Source organism: Cloeon dipterum, chromosome 4 (genome assembly GCF_949628265.1).
Source record: "Cloeon dipterum chromosome 4, ieCloDipt1.1, whole genome shotgun sequence".
NCBI classification, from domain to species: domain Eukaryota; kingdom Metazoa; phylum Arthropoda; class Insecta; order Ephemeroptera; family Baetidae; genus Cloeon; species Cloeon dipterum.
In genome coordinates this window covers 23,175,313-23,201,868 of record NC_088789.1, presented here as the reverse complement: position 1 = coordinate 23,201,868, position 26,556 = coordinate 23,175,313, and the positions used below count along the sequence as shown (strand labels likewise).

The 26,556-nt window shown below is 36.0% G+C and overlaps 6 protein-coding genes across 7 annotated transcripts; 3 read left to right on the top strand and 3 right to left on the bottom strand.

Moving 5' to 3' along the window:
* Positions 1–1,919: 1,919 nt before the first annotated feature.
* LOC135942085 (esterase FE4-like) lies at positions 1,920–7,848 on the bottom strand. The gene is made up of 9 exons (XM_065488017.1): positions 7,564–7,848; positions 5,448–5,585; positions 5,241–5,391; positions 4,990–5,175; positions 4,105–4,449; positions 3,879–4,045; positions 3,665–3,815; positions 2,426–2,558; positions 1,920–2,369 (listed from the first exon to the last, which is right to left on the bottom strand). Exons 1-9 carry the CDS (start codon positions 7,747–7,749, stop codon positions 2,168–2,170), a joined length of 1,659 nt encoding a protein of 552 aa, XP_065344089.1. The 5' UTR covers positions 7,750–7,848; the 3' UTR covers positions 1,920–2,167.
* Positions 7,849–8,670: 822 nt separating this feature from the next.
* LOC135942083 (esterase FE4-like) lies at positions 8,671–12,885 on the bottom strand. Its single transcript, XM_065488014.1, has 9 exons — positions 12,678–12,885; positions 11,504–11,641; positions 11,299–11,449; positions 11,054–11,239; positions 9,801–10,148; positions 9,570–9,739; positions 9,173–9,326; positions 8,983–9,115; positions 8,671–8,932 (listed from the first exon to the last, which is right to left on the bottom strand). The coding sequence occupies exons 1-9, from the start codon at positions 12,861–12,863 to the stop codon at positions 8,731–8,733; spliced, it is 1,668 nt and encodes a 555-aa protein (XP_065344086.1). The 5' UTR covers positions 12,864–12,885; the 3' UTR covers positions 8,671–8,730.
* Positions 12,886–13,100: 215 nt separating this feature from the next.
* On the bottom strand, positions 13,101–14,998 carry LOC135942087 (CD209 antigen-like protein B). Its single transcript, XM_065488019.1, has 7 exons — positions 14,842–14,998; positions 14,287–14,318; positions 14,064–14,228; positions 13,950–14,011; positions 13,744–13,829; positions 13,588–13,687; positions 13,101–13,527 (listed from the first exon to the last, which is right to left on the bottom strand). The coding sequence occupies exons 1-7, from the start codon at positions 14,929–14,931 to the stop codon at positions 13,286–13,288; spliced, it is 777 nt and encodes a 258-aa protein (XP_065344091.1). The 5' UTR covers positions 14,932–14,998; the 3' UTR covers positions 13,101–13,285.
* Positions 14,999–16,016: 1,018 nt separating this feature from the next.
* LOC135942431 (C-type lectin domain family 4 member F-like) lies at positions 16,017–18,536 on the top strand. 2 transcript variants are annotated; one of them, XM_065488549.1, is made up of 7 exons: positions 16,032–16,224; positions 16,514–16,545; positions 16,598–16,762; positions 16,819–16,877; positions 17,903–17,985; positions 18,048–18,147; positions 18,202–18,536. In XM_065488549.1, the coding sequence occupies exons 1-7, from the start codon at positions 16,135–16,137 to the stop codon at positions 18,453–18,455; spliced, it is 783 nt and encodes a 260-aa protein (XP_065344621.1). In that variant the 5' UTR covers positions 16,032–16,134; the 3' UTR covers positions 18,456–18,536. The 2 variants fall into 2 exon arrangements, 1 of the variants encoding a protein (XP_065344621.1); XR_010575094.1 differs by lacking the exons at positions 17,903–17,985; positions 18,048–18,147; positions 18,202–18,536 and adding exons at positions 16,976–17,322; positions 17,424–17,569 and having other exon boundaries at positions 16,017–16,224.
* A 1,777-nt stretch (positions 18,537–20,313) lies between these two features.
* Positions 20,314–22,934, top strand: LOC135942936 (hepatic lectin-like). The gene is made up of 7 exons (XM_065489293.1): positions 20,314–20,436; positions 21,062–21,096; positions 21,159–21,323; positions 21,387–21,445; positions 22,244–22,326; positions 22,391–22,490; positions 22,558–22,934. The coding sequence occupies exons 1-7, from the start codon at positions 20,368–20,370 to the stop codon at positions 22,809–22,811; spliced, it is 765 nt and encodes a 254-aa protein (XP_065345365.1). The 5' UTR covers positions 20,314–20,367; the 3' UTR covers positions 22,812–22,934.
* A 1,049-nt stretch (positions 22,935–23,983) lies between these two features.
* Positions 23,984–26,358, top strand: LOC135943015 (C-type lectin 37Db-like). Its single transcript, XM_065489400.1, has 7 exons — positions 23,984–24,086; positions 24,996–25,030; positions 25,087–25,245; positions 25,309–25,367; positions 25,737–25,819; positions 25,881–25,980; positions 26,036–26,358. The coding sequence occupies exons 3-7, from the start codon at positions 25,166–25,168 to the stop codon at positions 26,287–26,289; spliced, it is 576 nt and encodes a 191-aa protein (XP_065345472.1). The 5' UTR covers positions 23,984–24,086; positions 24,996–25,030; positions 25,087–25,165; the 3' UTR covers positions 26,290–26,358.
* Positions 26,359–26,556: the final 198 nt, after the last annotated feature.

The window sequence follows — 26,556 nt, the reverse complement described above, 5'->3', positions numbered from 1 at the left end:
TTTTTCAATTTAACACCTCGTGAACAAACTGTCATCCTATTTGAAAATAACGTAAATTGGTTGGAGTTCCGTGTGTTTTTAGTTTTATTCTCTTGCAAATGTGTCATTTTTTCTGCGCATCAGTTAATCCTCACAACTCCGTTGTTGCTTAGTTGCTAAGATTTTCAGATTAGAATTAAAGAATGAATTACAATTTAAATTGTCGCCCTCAGCAAACGTTTTTGATCCAAATAGAGCTTAAATTGTTCAAATTGCTAAAATTATTCATCAAAGTTTGTTTCCTTTGCCCATTTTTTCGCGTAGGGTACATTTCCTTATGATGACGGAGAAAATGCTGGGAATAAAATATGTACGCAGCACTCGGCGTGCTCTGTTGACTCCAATTGTCCGACGCGACGTTAGAGCCAAAGCAAGCGGCCAGCGGCAGCGGCACATACAAAAAATCATTTACGCTATTGAAAAAGATGCCGTTTGAGTGGAGTGAAGAGCAGGAGAACGCATTTATTGCGACCACGTGCCTGCGAAAAATACCAGCGAGTCGCGGAAAATTAACTAGGTTAAATATTAATAATGTAGACGTCACCATCACCTGAAAAGCACACAAACCTTTAAGTTAATATTCTGAAAAATAAATGTAATAAAAAAATACAGTATGTATACCATCATCATCAATAATGAATTTTAAAAAGCGATGGTATGAATTTTATTTTGAAATAATCTCAAATTTGGACTGTGTTTGGTATTTTGTAATCCACCGCTGCTTTGAGCTAAGAGCGCGTGCCAAAGTGAGTGGCTTATGAAATATTTTTATAGCTTTATATTCTAAGCGTATTTATATTTTGACGCGTATCGCATATATTCACAAGCCCCTTTGTATCGCAGCCTACGTGACATTCATGCGACTTTTACATTTACTTTTCCATTTGAATTAAAAGGTTTTGGTTGTTATTAGCGTTGAATTTAAATTATGGCCTTTGCAACTTTATATATAATGCCGGGTAAATCTTATAAAATATATAAGCTTTCACTTAGAGATAATGAAAACGACGAACGTTTTGCAGAATTTTCGCAATCGCAGAAAAGCCAAATAATGATTATGTGGACACAGAATTGACAGAATAATCTTTTGCAATATTCAAATGTTAAATAACTATGGATAAACGATGGCCATGTTCAAAACTATTTAATTATGTTTTCATAAAGATATTGGATCAAAATCAGACTAAATTTCAGCTGCAGATTGTAATTTTCATTTTGTGTGTGCGCGCGATGTAAGAGCGTAATAAATACCCTGAATTTTTAAGAATTTCCGACAGAAAATTTCATTTTAGAATAGTTGCGTTTAGTAATTCTAATTTAGAGAGTTCAAGCGTTCTACAGCTCTAATTTATTTTGTGAAAATATGATTTTTTTATGCTCGAGATCCACTAAAAAGAATCAAATATTATAACGGCAAAACGAATTTTCCGATTTTTTTGGGCTTTAATAGTAATATGTTATATTATGTAATTTGTGAAAGGAAAATCGTCTATGTTCCAGAATTCCATGCTGTTTGATAGAGAAAGCAATGGACCAGCACCGTGCATAGTAAGTTGTAAATATTTCAAAATCCGGTTCTAGTATAATTTTTCACTCATTAATCTCCTTGCTGGATTTGAATTATGAACATAATACGACTTGGCAGGTGGCAGGGTTAGCGAAGTTACCTCACCTGTAATATACTGCCATCTGTCGAGGAGTGAAACCAGCACCATACAAATTATTAATCGTCATTAATTGGCGGGAACATAATATAATATATATAAGCTACACGTTACACAACCTCCTTCTCTAATGGTCAGTCATCATTTTAGCTGTCGATGCTTATCAAAAACGAGCTTTTTAATAATTAATTGGTTAGTCATAGTAAAAGGCGTTAATTAATTGGCAGAAATAATCAGCCTTGCAGTAAAAGTTTATTAAATAGTTTCTGCATTAAAAATACAAATACAGGACCTAAACAGGAAACGCACTACGCCAAATGTTGTCTGAAATCAAATCAAGATGCTCTTAGGACCTAATCCTAGGGTTGCTAACATGTCTAGTATGAACAGTATTTCTTTGACTTGCGCAGAGAGCGAAAAATTCTGCACTTTATATCACTAATAATAATGTATTTAAATATGTATCACAGCTCTTCTCTGCGAGCTCTTCTGCTCTCGCTGTAAATTTCCTGCCAAAACTGCACTCTCTCCTTATTCAAACTCTCGTCCTTCATGACCAGGTTTTCACCGATGTCCAAGTACCGCGTGACTAATTCTTCAGGCTTATTGCTTGTCTTCTCCACCGGCAGCCAATTAGCGCCCAACGAGTCGTCAGGAGTTGGGTTCCTTTATTGAATAGATACATTTATTTTAAGTACAGATCGTTTGAGGCACTGGTTTACCCTGTCTTGGCGAAATTGGTCCATAAAGTTGTCATCAAGTCAATCACTCGCTTGTCGTTAGCTGGAGCTTTTTTCCAACCAGGCAGCATTCCTTGCGTGAAAAGGTATCCAAGTTCGTCAGCGTGGCATGTGCCTAGCATAAAAAATAATCGGTAATGAGCTTCATTACGTTTTTCAACATCTCAATCTTATTAATCTAAACATAATGTGTTTAGAGAGTAGTGTTGTAATTTAAATACATCTCCAAACTTTGATCAAATTTATAACTTACAGAAATCATGTTTGTCCTCTTGCATTATTTAAATTTAACATAAATATATATTTCTTTCAAAACTACAAGAAAATTAGTAAAGAAAGATTTAGAAGTATGTATGAAATTCATTGGAGAAAAAGAGTTGTTTTGGCCAAACAACGTCAGTATTCTTGCACCAAAAATAAAATAATCGCCAAATTTACCATTTTTTGCAAAGCATGTATAGTGTTCAAAGCCGCCAACAGATAGCACCACCTTGTATTCTTATGATTTTAGACACTTCCGCTGAGATTTAGGACTCAATGTGCTTTTAATTCTGCGTCTATAGGTATTTCGTGCCGAAACCAAAACTTTATTCAACCAATGATCGCAGTAGAAGAATTGAAAAATTTTGTAAAATAAAAAAAATCTTTTACACGTTTCTACGGAAATTGGCTGAACAGATTTTTTGTTTTGTTTACAAGTGTACATTTTGTATAGTAAAAACATAATAAAATCCCAAAAGGAATAAGTGTCATAAAAATAGAAAGTAACCTGTGGTGCCATCTATTCGCGGCTTCGAACACTGAAGGGTTTACGCAAATTATAAATGGAACTATAACTTTTTTAAATCGTGATTTTTCCCTCAAGCTCTGTACAAAAGATGACCCTTAATTTGATCTTTTTTGTCCTCTTGTCAGATAGGGGTTTGAATAAATCGAAATAATTTTATGTATTATTTACTCGTTATTTAGTTGAGTCTTGCAAGGTCCATAAAAGGAATATTGCTAAAAATGCTCATGCTTTCCCAATTTTTTCTGGAGTTTTTTTTATAATTGGCCCACAAATAGAAATCATCAACTTTTTACGAATTATGCCGAGAAACCTTGGAAAAATATAAAAGACGTTTTTGAAGATAAAAAATCCGACAACTTCCCAAATCTACATATATATCTTTTAATTAATCTTTCTCTCTCATTATAAGTTTCTTTAAATTAAACCAGTACCTGGTCTTTTAATCTGCGCCAGGGTTTTGAGCAACGTCAACGTTCCGTCGTGGGTGAATTCATAAACGTAGGCTGGGCTCTTCCTATCCGATGCCACAGCTGTTCTCAGTGACTGGTCAATTCCGACAATAAAATCAACATCAGTTGCCATCTGGAAAAGAAATGAAAAAATCATTTGATTATTAGTAATATTAAAAAAGTTGTATCAACATACAGTCAAAAATTGTTCCATCTCGTCGCCTGGCATAGATTTGTAGAACGTTTCAATTTTATTCCAGATTTTCAGCCACAGCGGTGAATTTTCCTTCAGCTTCAGGTCTTTCATCACATAAAAGTCTTTATTTTCTCCAAACTCCTTTTCAACGCTCAGTGGCTTTTTAACTGCCAAATAAAAGAGAAATTAAACGACCGTATTGTTAAAGTAGTAAAAATGGAATTACACAAGAAATGAAGCATTCCTTCATGAGTGGTCACGCCAGTGATTATCGGGACGTCGTGCATGGTCAGCTGCCTGGGGTCCCGCGGCAAAAATGGATTTTCAGTGTCTTCCGGCTCCACACTCGGCGCAAAATCGACGATGCGCCGCTCCCGGCTTTTCATCGCGATTCCCTCCTCGCCGAATTTCCTGATCTCGACCTTTCGCAGACAGTCGGCTAAATCGCTCAGGTCTTCCTGGTCGCATCCTACGTTCTTGCTCGACTCCAAACTGACTCTTTCCGCGTCTGGAAGGCTCGCCCATGGATTGAACACGGAGCCGCTTTGGATAATTGCCCGGTGAAAGAGACCTGTGGGTGCATGGGTGAACATGAATAGGGCGTTTATTTAGGTGACAGAGCAGCAGCAAAACTATTATCTATTGGTGAATAGAGAAATGCTTTGTAATGCTGCTCGTTAAAATTTATTGATAAATAGAAAATTTCAAATGACTGTCAACTATGAAGGTATTTCCAAATCATGGATTTTACTTGCCAAAATTTAGACAGAACAATTTTCAGACGGTTCTAGTCGTTGCCAAATAGAATTTCGCATAGAGAGGAATGACTTTTTCAGCTCTGATCCACTTTAAAATTGTAAATCGAACAAAACTGTCGAAAATACGACGTTTCAAGACTTTTAATAGGCCTGCTACATTTAAAAATGTTAGTTTTATGGATTTTATTTAATCATAAAGCAAAATTTCATTATTTTATTAGTGTGACCTGGAGCCATAAAAAAATAATTTCCATTAGACAGCTAGCTTATATATTTCCCTAAAAAAAGAATAAACAGAACAATTTTTCATCAATTAAAATTTGATTTTTATCATCTTTGTTCTGAACAAATACCTTTAGTAAGCGGAGAAATGAGCAGGTAATTAATGCTCGCGCCGCCAGCGCTCTCGCCGAAGATGGTCACCGAGTTTGGATCGCCGCCAAAAGCCGCAATGTTGTTCTGCACCCACCTCAACGCGGCTACTTGATCTTTGAGACCGTAGTTGCCTGGAAACTCGGCTACTCCCAAATTGAGGAAGCCTGCATGCCACACACAAATTATGGAGTACGTGTGGCGCAAGAAATTATTACACAAGCTCGCTCACCAAGCATGCCTAGGCGATAATTAATCGAGACAAGGACAATGCCACGGTCCAGCAGAAGTTCGGGGCCGTACATTTCAGTGCCGCCCGAGCCGGACGAGAATCCGCCGCCGTGGATCCACACCATAACCGGCAGACTTTCCCCAGCCTCGAGCTTTAATCCGAATTTGTCACAAATAATACTTATTAAAACAAAATTATGAGACTTACCTTGGGTGTGTAAACATTGAGGTAAAGGCAGTCTTCCGAGCCGGTGAACTGGGGCAAAATGAAATGCCGCTGGGCGCAGTCGTTGCCTTCCCTCTGGGCTACTCGCTCGCCGGTCCAGCCCGCTGCCTCTTGGGGTGCCTTTGCGAGAAAGCGAGATTGCAAGTGAAGTAGCACGAGTATTATGCATCGAAGTTAAGCTTTAGGCGAGTTAATTGATGCAGCTGGGTGTCACGTTAACAATTAGTTGCGTCACAGCAACTGCTGTGTAATTGCGATGAAATTGAGCCGTACGCGCGCGGCAACCTTGCGCGGCAAACTCACGCGGAATTCGATAATGTTGCGAGAGCTCGAGATTATTAGAAGGAAATTACTGTTCACCAAGAGACGAAACGAGTAAAATGGTCTTCCTTTTTTATATGAAATATAGAGAGACCAGGTGCCCTTCACAGTAACCTTTAGCACGTAGTATTTAATAGCTATATTTCTGACCTTTCTTACACGCATAGCGATAAACAGCGGCAAGGAGGAAATAACCGCGTTGATTCAAGTAATTACGGAAAGCCAATGATACCATCTTCATTGAAACACTTTACTTCTGGTTAATAAAAAATAATTAAAAAAATAGAGTTCTCAATGGCATTGAAAACAAAACAGTAGTAACTATATCAGGTAATATTTTCGTTTTTGACGTAACTAATGAAAAATTGCTGCTAAAAGTGACCCAAATTATCCTTTAAAAAGTAGGTCAAAGCTAAAATTTGCTTGCAAATTTCCGAGAACGTTAGTCCCATAGTTTTTTTTTTTGCCTTCCAAACGGCGAGCTCTGATAACCTAATAGATGTTGAGATTTATTTCCCTTGATGATTAATTTCCTTCACATTAAGCCACATTGCGTTAGATAGATCGTGACGACAGAAATTGAAATCATCCACGAAAGTAACGAGAACGAACCTCTTAAATTTTGGAAAAAAAATAATTTTGTGGATTTCACAACCTAATAATTTTAAAAACTCTATAATTAAAAAATGTGTTATTGGAAAATAACTGAAAACCGATTTAAGATTTAATTTTATTTTTTAAGTTTTGAATAAAATTTAATTTAAATTAATAAGTTTAAATTAATAACTTAACGGCACGTGATAAATACGAACCAAATTTTTGTTTCGGGCGTTTTATGCAGATAATGCTTTTCATTTTTTTGCCATAGGTCATGAATTTCATATAAAATTATGCATGTAAATAGTTAACACGAGCAATGAACAGTAATACATTATGTAGACGTTTTGGGAAGAATCATTATTTGTAGATTAAAGCAACAATTGAACATCATCATAATTGTTAGCTAAAATTGGAACATTTTGTTCTTCAATCAAGAGAGAACCTTTGCTGCAATTAGTGTTAAACTTTTGCCATTTATCCAAAATATACATATTTTACTATGTCTTTGCCAAATTTAAATTCCTCTCGTCAAGATCAATAACGGTACATGACACTTTTTCGGGAAACTCTTTGTTGTGAAATAAAATAAAGTTCCAAGTAGGGAGACAGTCCTCGCCATTTGAAAACCACGCTAACTGTGCAGCCACCTTTGGCTTTAACGGAATCCTTTGATTAGTTTACCCCCGGAAGCAATTATTTTCCGTGGTTTTACATCATCAATCCTCTTTAAGATATATACAAGATTTAATCAAGCTCTACTTGTTAATGAGGTAACACATCACAAATTAACAGCAGTCCCATTCAAATTCAGAATATTTGTTAGAGCACAAAAAATTTAATATTGACCAAAGCGAACGCACTCATTCCGAAGGCAATAACATGCTTATCATTATCTCCACACAAGCAAACAAGCAGCTTCGTATCTCTATTCTTCAAAACCGGTCTGAAAAAGCCGGTTGTTAACTTTTATGAGGTGTAAGTAGCATTCATTGAACATTGAATAAAAAATGTTCCTGAACCCACCTTCCTAGTACTTCTCATTTCCTATCCTTCCAATTTACCTAATTTACATTGTCATTAATTTATTTAAAAAAAACCATCGATACAATTGTTATAAGAGAACGAGAAAGTGCATCATCTTTAATTGAGAAGTGAAGATAATAAAAATAATCTATACCTGAAATCGTAGCTCTCCTACTGGCGGTGCAGCGTACGGGATGCCTTGGAAGGCGGAAAATTTAATTCCAGACCGGGAGGTCATCGTTTTTCCGACCAAGGTTCCCTGCGTGATGGTGACCTTGGGCCCTTTGGCGGCCCAGCACGACCCCAAGAAGAGGCATGTTGCGAACAAAACGACGCGCATGGCCTTTGCTTCCTTGCGAGCGATCGCACGCGCACACGCTGAGCTGCCGCCGGCCGACTTGAGTCTGAAGTGCGGACGGCCGTCCTCGCGGTCGACCGCTTTTGATGACGTTTCTTCGGTTTTAGTGGGGAACTAACTATTCCATCATTGAAGATCACACGCTACCAGCTCGAGCTCACATACGTTATCTCACGACTCGAGTTAATATTAATACGTGCGCGGTTGACTTGGAAGAAACGTGCGAACGGAGCAGATTTTATCTCTTTATCTGGGGATTTTAAATTCATTATCAAGAGCTTTGGAAAAATTGTTCAAATTTTGATGGGAAATATTTAATTTAAAATTGTTGTAAACAAACTAAGAAAAAAATCCGACGCAAATTCTGTTGTAGCAGAAATATTTTTAAAGAGGAATGATACTAGAAAAGCCTGGAAAATACTTGTTGCCAATGCATAAACTCGTCCCTTAGGATTCAGTTAAAGCCTAAATTGACCTAGGAAGCACTGTAATTTTTCGAGAAAATTGGCTGGAAAGTTACCGTGCTTTTCAAATGGTAATGGCTGTCTCCTTACTTGAAATCCAATTTAATTTCAAAACCAAGAGTTTCCCCAATAAGTGGCATACACCGTTGGACAGATCTCGACGAGAGGAATCGGAATATGCCAAGAAAATATGTTCAAACACTGTAAATTTTGGAGAAAATTGGCAAAATTTGAATTTTTATTGTAGGAAGGTTCATTCTTTATTATTACAAATTGTTGAACAAATTGTTAATCGATCAATTGTTTGTGGTATCCAACAATTTAAATAATTTTCAATTTTTGCCCAGTATCATTCCACTTTAAAAATAATTTAAATGTGTTTCCCGGCAGTCAGTGATTTTATTTCTAAATAAGTGAAATTGTTATAAACACGAAATAATTAGTACTTTCAAACATAAGTTTTTTTTAATTCGATTTAATACTGACAAGCATCTCGCACCTACAACTCTTCCTTTCTAATTTTGTTGCTTTCCCTGTAAATTTGGGACCAAAACAGCATTCTCTCCCCGTTCAAACTTTCGTTGATCATCTCTAAATCTTCTCCCAAATCCAAGTGTCGGGTGATTATGTCATCTGGGTTGGAGCTCGTCTTTTCAACTGGCAGCCAAATAGCACCGAATGAGTCGTCAGGAGTTGGATTTCTATACAAGTTAAAAATCAGCAAAATCTAATTTAAATTTTGTGCAGTTACCCTGTAGTGGCGAAATTGGTCCAAAGCGTTGAAATGATTTCAATCATTCTTTGATCTCGAGCTGGTGCTTCTTTCCAATTAAACAATTCACTGCTAAATTGGTAGCCTAGCTCGTCTGCGTGACAGGTGGTTCCTGCAGGTTAAATGGACAAATGATTGTCATTCTAGGGGGATATTATTTATAGTTTACCTTCTGGGGCGTCAAACTCCAAATATTTTTTCGCTAGAGCCAAGGAGCCATCATGGGTGAATTCATAGTAAAAAACTGGACTTTTTCTTTTAGAAACAACAGCTTTTCTCAGCAGTTGGTCGACGCCCACGTTGAAATCCACATCAGACGCTAGCTGAAATAAATTTGTTTTTATTATATATAAAACCAGGAAATATATTTGAGAACATCTCTAACTTAAAAAAAACAAAATGAAAAATATTCCTAAGATGGAGCTTTTTGCTTGTACGCTCAGGAGTTGTGCAGAGTTGCGAATAACATAATTTTACAGATCCATCTTGGAAATGTTTCTTATATTTTATTTTCATGCAGGCACTTGAATACGGATAAATTTGGAATATATTTCAGCTTCACGAACTTGAAGGTACTGCTCCAATTCAGTCTCTTCCAACGATTTGTAATACGTTTCGACTTTCTTCCAAGTTTTTTCCCACTCGTTAGAATATTTCTTGAGCCCTAAATCCTCCAAGATGAAATAATCCCTGTTTTCACTGTAATCCTTATCAAGATTCGGTTCACTCGACTGCACTTGAAGATAAAAACAAATCATTACTTGCAACTTATTATAAATGTAAAGATAATTTATTACAGAAGAACGGGTGGATCAATCCCTCGTGAGTTGTGAGTCCGGTAATAATCGGGACGTCAGGTATTTCCAGTTCCCTGGGATTGGCAGGAAGGAAGGGGTCAACGGTGCCCTTTGGCTCTACAGCAGGTGCAAATTCCAGGACTCGTCGTTCTCTCTCCTTCATCGCGGCGCCTTCGTCAACAAGTTTTGACGCGTCCAAATTTCGCAGGCAATCCGCAACCTCATCAAAGTCATCATCGTTGCATCCAAGTTTCCGGACCGAATCCCAACCGATTCGCTTTGCCTCAATCACGCTTGCCCAGGGGTTGAAGGCTGTGCCGCTTTGGAGAATCGCTCGATGGAATAAACCTGAATTATTAAATTTTGTTTTATTGCACGGGAATTTTAAATTAAATAATAAAATTATGCTTCTTAACTATTGCAGAAACTAAAATGGTATAAGAGGTGTTTTTTCCCCTAGGAATCACAGCTTCTCATTTTACCAATTTCCTCTGTTTCTTGTTAAGACCAAAAAACAATAATTCGATTTAAATTAAATTAATTTATTTTAAAATTTAAATTATTCACCTTTATTTGCAGGGTTTGGAATTTAAAACGATAAAAAATATTGTTTTTATGACTTAGACTCCAAATGACCGTAAACAACACAGTACAAAGCCACTTCTAAATTCGTCTAAATCGTTTAAATCGGTCGTGCACACTAATAAACATATTTAACACGGCCTAGAACGTCCGAGCCATTCAGATTATTTTTTCAAATAATTTTTCTTGTTACAGGAACAATGTTGGTTTTTAATAGAATAACTAGATCGATTTTATCTTAATTTTTAACCATTTGGACTGCTCCTAATTTCCATACTCACGAAAATTAAGCTGCAAATAATTCAGCCCCGTAAAAGCGAAATGTTATTGACACAAAAATAATTATGAAGCAATGGCAAAAAAGCGTTTAAAATAAATCCCAAAACAATGAAAAATGTTTCAAAACATATAAATTCCCTTTTAACTTTGGCTTTTTTTACCAGTTCAATATTAAAAATAAATGTATAACAAATTTTAAATTTAAAATTTCTTCCCGATGAGAACAATGCCATCGAATTATGAAAATAAAATCCCAATCACGCTTATCGGAGTTATCGATAAGTAAATATTAATTTTGGAGCAGAATGGACCACTTCAAAGAGCAATCAGCGCACTAATATTCAAGCAAGACAAGAGATGATAATTTAAATTCAAAACGTTATTGGCAATACCTTTCGTCAGGGGGGAAATGAGAAGATAGTGGGCACTCGCACTGCCTGCGCTCTCTCCAAAGATTGTCACAGAGTTTGGGTTACCACCAAAAGCTGCAATATTTTCCTTGACCCATTTCAAAGCAGCGGCTTGGTCTTTCAAACCATAATTACCTGGGAACTCAGGCGTTCCCAGATTAAGAAATCCTGAAACGCGCAAATGAAGCAATAAATTTCCAATTTTTTTGCATTCACCACGTGCCAACCGAGCATTCCTAATCGGTAATTCGCGGTGACAAGGACGACGTTGTGGTCCAGGAGAAACTCTGGGCCGTACATTTCGGTGCTGCCTGAGCCGGACATGAAACCGCCGCCGTGCACCCAAAACATCACTGGAAGCTGCGCTTTTTCTCCGGTCTGTCGAGGAATTTTTTATTTCATTTTATCTATTTATTTAGATAGAGTGTTTACTATAGGAGTGTAGACGTTAATGAAAAGGCAATCTTCACTGCCGGCATAAATTGGATGGATAAAGTGTCCCTGCAGACAATCGCTTCCTTCTTTTTGGGCCACACGTTCGCCTTCCCATTTCACAGGTGCTCTCGGGCTCTGCAAATAGTTACTTAGCATCATAGGGCTGGAAATTTCATTTTATTTTCTGAAAATCATTGCGGGACCAACAAATTAACAAGAATCGTGTAGTTTTAAGACAATGAACCATATTTAAAATTGTGTACAACCATCAAACACCCTTAAATCAACTTAAAAGAAAGTTTTTCTATTTATAACCATACAAGTTGAATTTGGTAGCTTTTATAAATAATTTTGATTAGTTTTAAATCAGGTTTGTTATGTATAAAACCCATTCCCAAACAAACAGATTTGTTTAAAAAATTAAAAACTTACAATTTTAAAAAATGCAATTTATTGTTAAAAAATAAGCAGATAAAAATAACCTTAAATATTGATTTGTTACAAAAAGTTTATCATTTGAAGTTTTTTGCATTTTATACAGTTTTACGCAGTAAAAACAATACTTTGGTAAAATATAGGATATTAAAGTAAGAGTGAAAGTGGAACGCAAAAGCGTATTAAGTCAAACCATCATATTTGAAAAAAGATAAAAATAATAATGAAAATTTCAAATGTAGCAGACTTTTCCCGTAAAAAACGTCCAAAATTCATAAGCCTAATAGGTACTTGTCAGTAATAAATTCAATTTAAGCTAAAAATATGTATTTTAAAACTTCAAATCAGTGTATGCAAAACAAACACTGGAAAGAACCGACGAAATGCACGGCCAGAGACGAAATCGCTGGTAAATTTTCGTCAATTGAGGCCAATGGATTAGGTTGAGTGTCCTAGCCAATTGGCTTTGAAGGTCAATCAACGCCCAAACTTAAGACAGTTTTCATTTCATTTTTCTGACTTCATCAGGTATTTAAAAGGTTAATTTTTATTAATTCCCAAAGGAAGAAAAAAATCAGATTTGATGCAAATTTCTTAACTTTGCATAATTCAATACATGCTGGTAAAGCTATAACACTTAAATAACCTGGATAAAAATAAATCATGTGTGTGTTGTTTATAGTTTCTTTTGAAACCACAGTTTTAATTTTACTTATTTTGCCGGTGTTTTTTTTACCTGAAAGCGCAGATCTCCGACTGGTGGGGCTGCGTAAGGGATGCCTTGGAAGGCAGAAAAAACCCTTCCTGAGCGTGACGTCATTGTTTTTCCAATAAGAGCACCCTGTCCAATAGTGACTTTGGGTCCCTGGGCGGCCCAACATGCCCCCACGGAGAGGAAAATCACCAACAAGACGGCTTGCATGGCTGTTGGCCCGAAGAAGACTGGCGTAAAGCGCGCCGGCTGGCTGTTATCTGTTTTTCAATTGAGATAGTGCCCTCTCTTGAGTACGTTTAACTCGCTATAATTTTCTTTGAGGCGTTCTATTGAGACCTGTAGATGGTATTGGCGAGATAATACAGTATGTATGTTTAACTTGAAATTCTCAACTATCCTCCATTATTTAACAATCAGCAAGGAAATAATTCTAATGGCTAAATCTTTTTAAACAATTTTTTATTAAATATTGATCATTATTGACCGTACGAATGAGAATTTTTGTCATTCCATTTAGATATTACTTTGCTGGTTTGTTTTTTGTGTTTATTCACTGCGGAGAAATTTTAATTTAGTTTAATTTTAACATGCTGATAAGCCACTACAATTTTCGGTGTTATGGGTTTAAGCTAATTTTTTGTTTTCTCGCAGATAAACCGGCATTGCACGTCACACTTATTATCATTCCAACCAATGTTCGTGATCCGGTGTCTATGGAATTGGAGACAGTGTTCCTCTCCGATATAATTATCTGGCTGTCCACGCAAGAATTTCGTGAAACCCTCAACATCCATTCCAGTTCCAGCCCAGTAAAATTTCCCTTCTGATCCCAGATCTGTGCCAGAGAGCCAAAAATCTCCAACCAGTTTTCCTGTTAATAAAACGAGAAATGAGGCTATGAATGCGACGTGAGCTTATCGCAAAAAGTTACCAATGACTTGGAGAATCGCATTATTTTCGGCCTCTGTTTCAATGCTAGCTAATTCCATGCCATTTGATTTGCAAAACCTTGCAGCAGAATACCAGTTCAACTGAAATTTAAAATAATCATTTAATTCCAGACATAATTAAAATCATATTAAAATACCTCCTCAGTGCTGAAGAAATACTCGGAGCTTGGGAAGGGCGACAGTAATTTTCCAGCAACGCCCTCGGCAACACGACTGCTAGCATCTGAAAAATGAATTTTATTGAAGATTACAAATATTTTGTTCCCCTGCAAACCATAAATTTAGAACTGATTGTTCAATGTTCTAGAATTTTATTTAATCAAAAATTAACAATTGATCTCACTTGTTCTCCTCATGACGGCACCTGTGTTATCATAGATGCAGTTTTGGCTCGCAAGGTTGACTCTAGAAACAAGACTTGGATTTTTTATTCCATTATTTTTTTAAATTTAACTACCTGAAATCACACAGTTTGGTTTGCAGTTTTCCGTTCTCGATTAACGCATTGATTCGAGTTTCGCAACTCGATTTGCTTAGGTTCAACTGTGCAGTTACGCCTCTCAATTTTTCTTCCACAACATTTACCCTTGTGTTGCAAATCCTCGCTTCCATTTCTAGAAGACTGATGTTTTTGTGAATTATCTAGCGAAATAAATTTGAAAATGAGGGGATCTACTTACTCACGGCTATCAACCAACTGCTGCATGATCACCTGAAAATTGCCACAATTTAAATTAAAAAAAGCAAAAATAGGAGACCAGATGAGTGTGCACGAAAATCTTTGTTAAATTTGAAAATTTTAGTTTAGGCTATTTTTACGAATGATTTTTTCGATTTTTTAGTCAGTGTGTTTGGCAGCTGTTTTCAGAAATTTAAAGTGTATGACATTAATATTTTTAATTAAAAAAACTGTATTATAACGATCAAAAATTGAGATGACGACATGTCTTTTTTGAATTTTTATTGTGAGTTCTCCAAGTTTGTCGAGCCTTTCCAAAGCCAAAAATTTAATGGAGAGGTAAAAAAGATTGTATTATTGGGGTCTAAAAAGTTCCCAGTTTCCAGAGCGAAAATATTGACAGCTTGAGATGAAAATAAAAGCGTAAATTTAATGTTTATCAGTGAAGTTTTTGGTTCCAATTTTTAAATCAGAATTTCATAAGACAAGCAATTTGCAGAGCTTTATAGAAACTACTAAAGTCTAGATATAAATGCAATGATTTCTAAAAAATTACCTGATCTTCTGGACGTTGTTGAATTGCTGTTAGGACATAACTGGGGCTGTTGGAGACCACAACCAACAATATGATGGCTTTTAGGTCCATCAGGAGGCTTGAGCTCTAATACCAGCGAGAACTAAAGCCTTTTGCAAATGACCCGAGCTCACTGGCATTTCTTTGCTTCATTAAATACTGTGCCACAATCACGTCAGTGACGTGACCTTACGCATAAGCTCAATTCATGACCTTTGATTTTGTTTGCGAAAACGCAAATTAGATATAGCACACATGATCATTCATTCTAAAAAAGGGTGCTTTTATCCAATGACTATTAGATATACGGGGTATCCAATAATGAACTTTCACTCATTATTGCTTGTTATTTGCACAGAATTTAATTATTTCAATAATGAAAAGCTCCATACGTTCCTAAAAATGCTAAAAAATAATAAATGACGCAATTTTTCTGTGGTAGCGGCGATTGCCAGTGAATTCCGGTAAAAAGTAAAATTAGAATTGTTATTTCCATTTTAGAGCGGTTTTTGCAACAATCCCAACAATCGAATTAGTGTTTTAATGGTGATCTTTTGTCGGCACTTATGACGTTTGAAAACACTTGTTGATATTCAACTATTGTATAATACCAATAATTTAACTCCAAAAATAAGTTTTTATTCAACAAAATTTACAAAACTGTATGTTTTAATTAGAAAAGGTCAAAAGAAAAACTGAATAATTGACTTTTAAAATATCAGCTTCCTGACCAGTTACAAACTTCCCACACGAAGTTGTATTTCACTGCGTTGGAACACGTCAGAATTCATAATAGAGCTGTGGATTTTAGTTCTCCTTTGTTACGTAATTCATGTACATATACTAGAGGCTCTTTTGCACTGAAAATAAATTTTTTATCTGACAACGCTTCAAGGTATTTCTCCTATAAAATTTTGGAAAATAGCGGAATGACTTCCTTATTGTGCCTTTATCAGTACTTTTTAGTACTTGCTTAAAATTAGAGGTTTTTGTCGTACTTGACGCCTAGCTTTTTGATGTCAACGGTCACCGAGGTTGAGGTCTCTGCAATGCTGTGGTTTGGCGGGTCACGGTATTAAGGGGCAGCTTTCGTATCATAGTACAACAGCCATGTTGATAATATATTAAAATTATATTTTTGTCAAATCGATAAATAACGCTCCAGTGTTTGTACATGGTCACTGACGTGATTTAACTCATTTAGACAAACCAGTGCGCTTGGGTCACTTCGCAAAAAGCTTTGGTTCTTGAAAGCTACTGCTCAACTTAATCATTATGAAGTTGAACCCTTTGATTTTGTTGGCTTTGATATCAAACTTCCAAATTTCCGTCCTCGCAGCAAAAAGACGGCAGCAAAGTAGTCAGGTATTTTCTATATTATATTTTTGCTTCTATAAAGGCGTTTATAAATGTCATGTGTCGTGGGATTTACGATATCCAAGAATTCTAAAAAATACTAAATAACCTCAACCGCTCATTGGCCAGAAATCGAGAAACGAAAAGCTCTTAGAGTGTTAATACGCCTACAAACCTTAAAATATGCATCAGAAATTTTTATTAAAATCCACAAGCCTAATTTTAGTCTTTTCATCAGCTGCCTTCCATCCAAACAATTTTTTTCTATTCGGTCGTTGATTGAATTTTTTATTTTCAGGGGAACAGCGAGCACACGGTTGACTACCAAGAGTATGTAGTATCCTTTTTTCAAAAATCTAGATAAATATCTGAAAATATGCAGGCTCAATAAAATGGGAGAAAGAATGTGCAACAAAAGTGTGGAGGTCGTGGAAGAAAAGGTGAAGAGCGTAACAACACAGATCAGCCTAAATCAAGTCCTTTGCGAAACTCAAATCAAGGCCATACGCGATAGCGAAGAAATGAACAACCAAATGTGTGATTTCAGGTAAAAATGACTACAAATTAAAAAATCACTGATACATAAACATTTAATTTTAACAGGATGAAATTAGCGAACCAACAATGCATCTTGAATGGCACAATCTCGTCCATATCTAAAAGTGAGTCACTTTTACTCATTTCGTTGATGTCTATATTTTATATATTACTTTCCCAACAGCATTTAGGCGCACCTAAAATTTAATTTCATGAATTATAGCTCTGTAAAGATGAGAAGGTCGGTCAATGTTATGCACGAAAATTCATACCAAATTGCAAAGCCACAAGAAAATTAACATTAAGCTACAGGGCAAGTCTGTTATTTCATGGTGCAGTGCATTTCAGAATGCTGAAATGGGGTGCTGTGCACCCCGTTTCAGATTTTGCACCCCATTTCAGAATTCTGAGCCGCGCCGTGAGCCAGCAGCCGCTTATATTAGGCCAGCCGCCGCAGCCGCGAGATTTAGGCGGCTAAGGAAGCCGTTTTAGCCAGCAGCCGACAAAAATTGGGTGGCTCAGACCTCTACATATGAAATTAAAGTGAAAATTGCAAATTTCTTTAAAAAGGTATATCAATTTATTTAAAAATATTAAATATTTTTACTTCATTTAAATAAATCATTTGTCAAGTCAAGAAATTATTCTCTTTTTAACGCCGTAAATTTTAGATTTAAGAGGCGAGAGCGGCTCTTTTTTAGTTGACCGAACGTTAGCGGACAACCGCTAGACGAAGGGAGCGACTAGTAATCATCATAGGACGTAGCCCCTCGACACCTTATTTGAAACAACTGTTACGAACGATGATATAGAATTATCTAAAAAAAGTACGGCTTACTAGCAGCTTAAGTTTATATATCCAACAATCATTTTAGAAAATAACTTGTTTTTATTTAACCACGCAGAGCTGAGCCATCCGATTTTATTTTAATAATTTCCGTTTGAAAGTAGCGAAAATTGTACACTTCAGGGGGGTTTTGAGGCTGGAAAAGATTTGGATGCAACACTGTTTTTAAGCAGTGATGCTTCCTCAAAATTTGCTATAGTTGCCCCCTAATTTTTAGACCAGAACTTTCTGATATTCCGTTACATTTTCAATTTGTCAGATTATTCTTGCCAAACATATGCTTTATACGGCTGTGGTTTCCAGATGGTAGAACTGTTTCTGGGCGTGTTGCAAGGAAGTTAATGCCACTATTTCCAGGATCGAAGTATTACATCAGCAAGGAGAAGGTAATATTATTGCTCTAAAGTTTAAAATATTAAATTTGAGTTTCCGCGTTTTTGTTTCAAAGATGAGTTGGCATCTGGCAGGCAAGTTTTGCAAATCAAACGGTATGGAGCTGGCTAGTATCGAAACAGAGGCCGAAAATAACGCTCTTCTCGATGCCATTGGTAAAGTTTCTCAACGTCACTAAATTTATCCGTGAATTTGATTTTTATTTGTAGATGATGAGAACTCGAAAGAATTTTATTGGCTGTCTGGCAGCGATTTGGGGTCAGAAGGAACTTTCTATTGGGCTGGGACAGGTTTGGATGTTAGCGGATTTACTTACTTCGCCGAAGGACAACCGGACAATCGTGGTGGCAAAGAACACTGCCTTCAATTCTGGAGATTTTCATCTGCTACTCTTGCTTGGAATGATCATCAATGTCAGCTAAATTTCCGTTTTATCTGCGAGGTCAACGAAAATGTGCTGTGAGGGGTGGAAAATTGTGAAGGGACGCTGATTTGAAATGCAGGTGTTTCGACACAGGATGCAATAAAAAATGCACCATATTATCTAGAACTTGATTTTTTTTTCTAAAATATGAGCTTGAGCTGAAGTTCCGTACCCAATAAATTTTTGATTTGCTCAGTCCTCAAAAAGGAAATAAACATACAAGCAGAGAATTAAACAATATCAACAGCAATGATTAAAGTAATTCTCTCTGCATAGAAATGCATTTTAAAATGCTTCAACAGGAAGAAACCTGAATCCTGATTTACTCAACGCCTTTTTCTCTTCTTTTAAACTATCGAATCACGTTGAAACCTCGCAATCAACACATCTTGTACGCCTTGTAGAATTAGAAATACTGTGCCGCAAACCAGATTTTCAGCGCGGGTTGCATAAGTATCATTCAAATCTTTGAAAGTTTCCTATCTCTGACTGAATAAAGACTTGAATGTTGGAAGCTAATAAAAAAGTTTCTCACAGATTGCAAGACATTTAAAATAACCTCATCTTGTATTAGTGTGTTACTTTTTTAATTGTTTCTAGTTCATGCTGTGGTTAATAAATTAATTTGTCATCAGAATATAATTTTGGTTGGGAAGGATGAAAGATATATTGAAGTGGCTCAGTAGCTGCTTACTCGAATGCAAGAAATTGTGGAGAAAAGCGCGGCGGATCGCGATCGGCGGATACCGCGGCCTTGGTCGCTCGTCGCCTTTCAATTTTGTGTCCATTCCTAATACAATCAGCTCTCCCCGCGCACTTATCCGTAGAGTGCTCACGAAAAATATCAATTATTTAATTTCCTCACACATATATCACAACAAAATTTTCCCTCGGACCCCAAATCAGTGCCAGAAATATACTCCGATTTTTCTGGAATTCAAAAGGAGTGTTCAGTGAAGATGGAATGGATCGTTGTAGTCCATAGTGCGCCGGTGCCGCTCCCAGCCAGATGAGCTATTTGACCATTTCGAGACTCTAAATTAACCAGCTTTTGCCATCTCTGACAATCAGCAGCCAGCTCAAATATCTCCCATTGCTTTGATACTCCCGAGAATGCCTCAACAATGCGAGCCAAACAAAAAATAACCACCTCAAAATTGAAATCCTAGAAGTTAAACATATTTTGCCAATACCCAAAGGTCTCAATATGACGCAAAAAATAAAAATATATAGCGAGTTGAAGTACTCAAGAGTGATGCTAATTTAAAAAGCAGATTTTTTGACATAGGATGTAATAAAAAATACACCATAACTGCAACTTGGTTTTATACTGAAAATATAAAACCTGAGCTTTGGCTGAATTTTCTTACAGAGCAGCTCTCCGCGAGATTGGAGGTCGACAATTATATTTTTTGCTTAGAGTACTAGTTAATAGATGGTGAAGTTCCAAGTTTGAAGTTTGAAGCTCGGAAGTTCTATATTTTTTCGGTATCTCAAAAATCCCCGAAAAACGAATACTGTGAATGAATTCTAAATTGTAACTCGTGACTGCGTTGAGGTATCACCTTGAAATTTTCACTGCCCAACCTATTTTCCGGTCCTGAACAAGTTTCCATTTTATGAAAAATTCTTGTTTTTGGCGAGTACTGAAGACTAAACATAGAAAATATTTCTAAGTATTTCGTCACTCAACTTTGACATATATATATACGTATATGTTTTTCTATGACTTTTTCCTTGTGTTGTACATTTTAAATTTAATTTTCCCCATCAGTTTTAAATAAAAAAATTATTTTTACAGCCATCGGTAAAGATGATATCAGAGACTTTCTGAACTTTGATCGTATTGAACCCAGTGTAATCACTGATAATATGACCTGCTCGTTGTATGTATAAAGCGAGGCCTCCGGCAACACTTACTTAGATTACTCCAAGAAAACTATTCTCCATCATGGACTTGAAAATTTGGATTTTGCTGGCTTTCGCCACTCAATCATTTGCAGCTGTCTATGCAGCTCAGGTACGTTTGTTTTAATTGCTTTTCCGTTTACATGTTTTTTTTAATCCAAAAACTATTTTCAAAATGGATTTCGAGGCAAAACCGGAATTTTTATATGAAAAGAGTCGTGACAGCTTCGGCAAAAACGCAGTATAAGCATATTGCATATTCAAAAATACTAATCGAGAATGGAAATTTATAATGGTACTCTGAAACGTTTATTGGATGTCTCATTGCTCTTCGCTCATCAAATGTTGGCCTGCCATTTTAAACTAAACGCAATGAACTGCGTGAAATTTAATTGCTTTATTAATTACTATACTTGAATAGATGCCAATAAACGCAGAAGCACACAAGGTTGTCAAAATTCTTGAGAACAAACTTTCCCTCGAGGTTTCCCTCCCATTATTATTATATTATTATTTGTTCAACTTGCAACATTTACATAATGCTCAAAAACCCAAATAAAGTAGAGCCAACTAACTTTTCCTTAATAAAGTGGTACTGTTTGTTTTGAGTAGTTGCATGCGGTTGAGGTTTGGTCACTGATCAGAATGAGTCGAATACTACATAAAGTCAATCCCTAATAACCAGCTCTGAATAATGCGTAGTTCTTTTTTATTGCTCAACTTTCCTTAATTTTTAGGGATCCAGTTCATTAAGTCCTACTCCAAACAGTAAGTAAGTATAGAGTGCCCTATTAATGTTTTGATATTTTTGAATTAACACAATCAAACAAATAGCGTCGCTGCATTGGGCGAGGCGCTGTGCGATAAAAGGATCGAGGTCGTGGAGGAAAAACTGAAAGACGTAGTGACGTTGGTGAGCCAGAATAAACAGCTTTGCGAATTTCAAATCAAAGCCCTTCGCGATAGCGGAGAGCAGCAGAAACAAATTTGCGAACACAGGTAACGTCGAATGATAAATAGAATGTGGAATTGACAGTTTTTTCAAAATTTGTTTGCCCAAAGAATCAATGAAGCGAATCAACAAATCAGCAATTTACAGAAATCCGCACAACCTAGAACAAGTAAGTACAATTATTATTATCATATTGCTAACATTTCTGGAGTTGGATTTATAAATTCATTTGTAATTTAATAATCGAAAAGAGTCCGCATAACTTCTAACAAGTATTGAGAACCATTAATTTATTGCTGAAGTTAATATAGTTGGTTATGTGTATATAAATATAGACGCCAAAAAATAGCATTTAGCTAAAGGGCAATGCTGTAATAATTTCATGCAGTTAAAGAGAAAATATCAAGTTAATTTAAAAGGTGAAAAAAACTATCAATATAATTTCGAAAATATGTTTATTTTTACGTCATTTAATTAAATTATTTGGAAGACAGGAAGTAATTCTCTTATTTTTTACGCTTATTTTTTTCATTTCGAGTTATTTTAATTGACCGCAACGTTAGCGGACAACCGCTGGACGAAGGGAGCGACTAGTATTCATCAGGACACGTAATCCCTGACACTTTAATTAAAAAAAAACAGATGCAAATGATGCAAAGAATTACAATCTAAAAAAATTACGGCTTCTTAAAGAAAAAGTTGATATTCAGCAACTATATTTGAAAGTAATTTGTTTTTATTTAACCACACAGAGCTGAGTCATTCGATTTTTTTTAATACGCCTCTATTGAAAATTGCAAAAATCGTGATCTTCAGGGGGTTTTGAGGCTGGAAAAGATTAGGACGTGTCACTTCTGCAGTGATGATCTCAAAATTTACTTATTTTTTACTCAGAAATGTCTGGATTTCCGTTATATTTTCAGATTTTTCTTGCCAAACGTGTGCTTTAAACGGCTGTGTTTTCCAGATGGTAGAACTGCTTCCTGGCATGTTGCGAGTAAATTGATGCCACTATTTCCAGGATCGAAGTATTACATCAGCAAGGAGAAGGTATGTATCGGGCTACAAAATTTTAATATTCAATTTGGGTGTCCACCACGTTTTTGTTTCAAAGATGAGTTGGCATCTGGCAAGCACGTTTTGCAAATCAAACGGCATGGAACTGGCCAGTATCGAAACAGAGGCCGAAAATAACGCGATTCTCGATGTCATTGGTAAGTGCGTGCGGAAAATGTCTGAACCTAAAATATATTCATCTAATAATTTGGTTTGTATTTGCAGGGAATGAAAAACCGAAAGAGTCTTATTGGATCTCTGGCAGCGATATGGGGTCAGAGGGAACGTTCTATTGGACTGGGACTGGTATGAAAATTAGCGGATTTACTTACTTCGAAAGAAGACAGCCGGACAATTTTGGAGGCAATGAACACTGCCTTCAATTCTGGAAACCTTCAACTCCTACTCTTGCTTGGAATGATCATCAATGTCACTTAAATTTCCGATTTATCTGTGAGGTCAACGAAAATGAGCTATGAAGTGTGAAAAATATTTGAAGTGATGCTAATTTGAAATGCAGACGTGATGTAATAAAATAATGCACCATATTATCTACAACTTGATTTTTATTGAAAATATTAAATCTATAAGTTTGAGCTGAAGTACCCAATAAATTTTTGATTTGCTCAGTCCTCAAAAAGCAAAATAAACATATAAGCAGAGAATTTAACAAAACCGACAGCAACGATTAAAATATTTCTCCTTGACCAGAAAGGCAATTTAAAATGCTTCAACAGGAAGAAACCTGAAGCACGAATTACTCGAAACTTTATTTGCTGTTGTTTTAAACTATCAAATCACGTTGAAGCCTCGCAATCAACACATCTTGTACGCCTTGTAGAATTAGAAATACTGTTCCGCAAATCAGATTTTCAGTGCGGGTTGCATATGTATCATTAAAAACTTTATAAGTTTCCCCAACACTGACTGAATAAAGGCCTAATCAGGCCTGTAAGAATCTTAAATTATTAATTTATTTAAGTTGCGCAATTTTCCGCTACCAGGATGCAACTTTTCAGCATGCGTGAATAAATTTCATGGAATTAATGTATACAGCTTAAATGAAAAGACCCCAGTGCGGGGGCAGTAACACGAGCTGGTCCTTTCGGGACTGGGTTTCCTTCAATGAAGACCGTGTGCCCATTTTATTGGGACGCAGAGTTTTCGTGAGTTGTTTGCAATTAAGAAAGAGACGAACCGATAAAAAGCGATAATTTAATTGGTTCGAAATTTAGGTCACCCAAATTTAATTTTAATCTCATGTGAGCAAAAATGTAAATTTACTTTCTCGGATTTGCATTTTTTATGGGAAATATATAATTATATTATACATTTATAATTTTTCCAACTGTCAAATAAGTAATGAATAATTGTTGTTGTTGGTGAGTGCTGAACATTAATCAAGGAAAATATTAATAAGTATTTCGTCACTCAACTTTGACATATATATAAATGTATCGGTTTTTCTGTGACTCTTTCCTTGTGTTGTACGTTTTAAATTATTTTCCCCCATCATTTTAACATTAAAAATTATTTTTACAACCATCGACAAAGATAATCTCAGAGACTTCTTGAGCTTTGATCGCCTTTAACACAGTGTAATCATTGATATGAACTGCTCGTTTTATATAAAGCGAGGCCTCCGGCAACACTTAGATTACTTCAAGGAAAGCTCTTCTCCATCATGGACTTAAAAATTTTTGATTTTGTTTGCATTGGCAACTCAATCATTTGCAGCTGTCTCTCCGGTTGAGGTACGTTTGTTTTTGTAGATTTTTCGTTCAGATAATTTAAAAAAAAAATAAACTGAAATCATTTTTAAAACGGAGTTCTATAACTTTGAGTCGGATTTTTTATACGAAAAAAGACGTGACAGCTTCGGCAAAAGAGTACTATATTAATATTGCATATGAATATGCAGTCGAGAATGGAAACTTAGAATGGAACCCAATAACCTGTATTGGATGTATCGTCATTGTTGTTCGCTCGCCACATATTGGTATGCCATTTTAAAATAAACGCAATAACCTGCGTGAAATTTAATTGCTTAGTTAATTACTACTTGAATACACGCACAAGGTTGTCATAATTCTTGAGAACAAATTTTTACTCGAGGTTTGCTGCATAGTGGAAATTAAATTAAAGACTTCAACCTCTTTTATGAATTCAATGTTATTTAATTAAACCTAACAGTTTCGGCGAATCTAGACCCTATTTCAAGATCTAAAATACGAATTACTAATAGCTTTTTTTTGGATCGCCGAGCTATGGAAAAATTTGCTTCAGCCACTTCAAGACAGACAGTTTGAAAAGTGGGTGATTGTGTTTTAGCATAGGCCTTGTTCCTTTCCCGTTTGGGAGCTGCGTGAATAACTGATCAATTATTAATATAAAATTCAAGGCTAAAATATAAAAATTTGGATTAGAGTAGAATCTCTTTATTATTACTATTTTTACATAGTTACAATTACATCATGTTCAAAAAACCAAATAAAGTAGAGCCAACTAACTTTTCCTTAATCAAGTGGTACATGTATTTTGAGAAGTTGCACGCGGTTGAGGTTTGGTCACTGATCGCAGAATGAGAGTCAAGTCAATCCTTAAAAATCAGCCCTGAAAAATGCGTAGTTCTGTTATTACTCAACTTTCCGTAATTTTTTTAGGAGTTCGGAATCTTAAGTCCAACTTCAAACTGTGAGTAAGTATATAACGTGTACTATTTTTGAATTTACACACCTTCAATCAAACAAATAGCGTCGCTGCATTGGGCAAGGCGCTGTGCGATAAAGAAGTTGAGGTCGTGGAGGAAAAACTGAAAGGCGTAACGACGTTGATGAACCAGAAGCTTTGTGAATTTCAAATCAAAGCACTTCGCGAGAGCGGAGAGCAGCAGAAGCAAATCTGCGAATACAGGTAACTTCGAATGGTAAATTTAATGTGGAACTGTTAGTTTCAACAATAATTTTTTGCCCGAAGAATCAAAGAAGCGAATCAACAAATCAGCAATGCCCTGAAAACCGCACAACATAGAACTTGTAAGTACAATTATTATCATCTTGCTAAAGATATGTAGTTAATGTAATTAAAAAATTTGAGTCTGCACAACATAAAGCAAGTAACAACCATTAATTTATTGCTAAAGTTAATATAGTTATGTAAAATATAGCTGCCAAAAATTAGCATTTAGCTATAGGGCAAAACAAAAATCGTGCACTTCAGGGAGTTTTGAGGCTGTAAAAGTTTAGGACGCGACACTTCTGTTGTTATGCAGTGATGATTTCAAAATTTACTGTTGCCACCTTATTTTTTAGCCCAGAACTTTCTGGTATCCCGGTGGCTGGTTAAAATACATAATTGCTGATTTTTGTTGCCAAACATGTGCTTTAAACGGCTGTGTTTTCCAGATGGTCGAACTGTTTCCGAACATGTTGCAAGTAATTTGATGCCACTATTTCCAGGATCGAAGTATTACATCAGCAAGGAGAAGGTACACAGCTCACAGCTCTACAAAATTTTTAATTAAACTTGTTCACGTTTTTGTTTCAAAGTTGAATTGGCATCTGGCAGGAAAATTTTGCAAATCAAACGGTATGGAACTGGCCAGTATCGAAACAGAGGCCGAAAATAACGCTCTTCTCGATGTCATTGGTAAGTGCGTGCGAACATCAATAAATTTATCTATTAATTTGGTTTTTATTTGCAGATAAAGAGAACCCAAAAGAATCTTATTGGCTTTCTGGCAGTGATTTGGGATCAGAGGGAACGTTCTATTGGACTGGGACGGGTTTGGATATTAGCGGATTTACTTACTTCGTCGAAGGACCGCTAAACAATCATGGAGGCAAAGAACACTGCCTTCAATTCTGGAAATTTCCATCTAATAATCTTGCTTGGAATGATCATCAATGTCAGCTAAATTTCCGTTTTATCTGCGAGGTCAACGAAAACGAGCTATAAGGTGTGAAAATATTTCAAGTGATGCTAATTTGAAATGCAGGCGTTTCGACACAGGATGTAATAAAAAATGCAACATAATATCTACAACTTGGTTTTTATTGAAAATCTAAAATCTGAGCTTGAGCTGACGTTTCTCACCCAATAACTTTTTATTTTCTCAGTCCTCAAAAAGCAAATAAACATATGAGCAGAGAATTAAACAATACCAATAACAGGAACAATATAAGTAATTCTCTCTGCATAGAAATACATTTTAAAATGCTTCAA

Bases quoted from the DNA above. Each gene is read 5' to 3' on its own strand.
- LOC135942936 (XM_065489293.1), top strand. From the start codon at position 20,368: ATGGACTTGAAAATTTGGATTTTGCTGGCTTTCGCCACTCAATCATTT. The intron at 20,437-21,061 runs GTACGTTTGTTT...CTTAATTTTTAG, and splicing joins CAGCTGTCTATGCAGCTCAG to GGATCCAGTTCATTAAGTCC. The intron at 21,324-21,386 runs GTAACGTCGAAT...GTTTGCCCAAAG, and splicing joins AAACAAATTTGCGAACACAG to AATCAATGAAGCGAATCAAC.
- LOC135943015 (XM_065489400.1), top strand. From the start codon at position 25,166: ATGAACCAGAAGCTTTGTGAATTTCAAATCAAAGCACTTCGCGAGAGC. The intron at 25,368-25,736 runs GTAAGTACAATT...TGTGTTTTCCAG, and splicing joins AACCGCACAACATAGAACTT to ATGGTCGAACTGTTTCCGAA. The intron at 25,981-26,035 runs GTAAGTGCGTGC...TTTTATTTGCAG, and splicing joins CGCTCTTCTCGATGTCATTG to ATAAAGAGAACCCAAAAGAA.
- LOC135942087 (XM_065488019.1), bottom strand. From the start codon at position 14,931: ATGGACCTAAAAGCCATCATATTGTTGGTTGTGGTCTCCAACAGCCCC. The intron at 14,012-14,063 runs GTAGTTAAATTT...TCTTGTTTCTAG, and splicing joins ACCAAACTGTGTGATTTCAG to AGTCAACCTTGCGAGCCAAA. The intron at 13,528-13,587 runs GTAACTTTTTGC...TTTTATTAACAG, and splicing joins TGCGATTCTCCAAGTCATTG to GAAAACTGGTTGGAGATTTT.
- LOC135942085 (XM_065488017.1), bottom strand. From the start codon at position 7,749: ATGCGCGTCGTTTTGTTCGCAACATGCCTCTTCTTGGGGTCGTGCTGG. The intron at 5,176-5,240 runs GTGAGCGAGCTT...TGTGGCATGCAG, and splicing joins TTATCGCCTAGGCATGCTTG to GCTTCCTCAATTTGGGAGTA. The intron at 4,450-4,989 runs GTATTTGTTCAG...ATGCACCCACAG, and splicing joins CATTTCTCCGCTTACTAAAG to GTCTCTTTCACCGGGCAATT.
- LOC135942431 (XM_065488549.1), top strand. From the start codon at position 16,135: ATGAAGTTGAACCCTTTGATTTTGTTGGCTTTGATATCAAACTTCCAA. The intron at 16,546-16,597 runs GTATGTAGTATC...GAAAATATGCAG, and splicing joins CACACGGTTGACTACCAAGA to GCTCAATAAAATGGGAGAAA. The intron at 18,148-18,201 runs GTAAAGTTTCTC...TTTTATTTGTAG, and splicing joins CGCTCTTCTCGATGCCATTG to ATGATGAGAACTCGAAAGAA.
- LOC135942083 (XM_065488014.1), bottom strand. From the start codon at position 12,863: ATGCAAGCCGTCTTGTTGGTGATTTTCCTCTCCGTGGGGGCATGTTGG. The intron at 11,642-12,677 runs GTAAAAAAAACA...AACTATTTGCAG, and splicing joins TCGGAGATCTGCGCTTTCAG to AGCCCGAGAGCACCTGTGAA. The intron at 9,116-9,172 runs GTAAACTATAAA...TTTAACCTGCAG, and splicing joins GGAGTTTGACGCCCCAGAAG to GAACCACCTGTCACGCAGAC.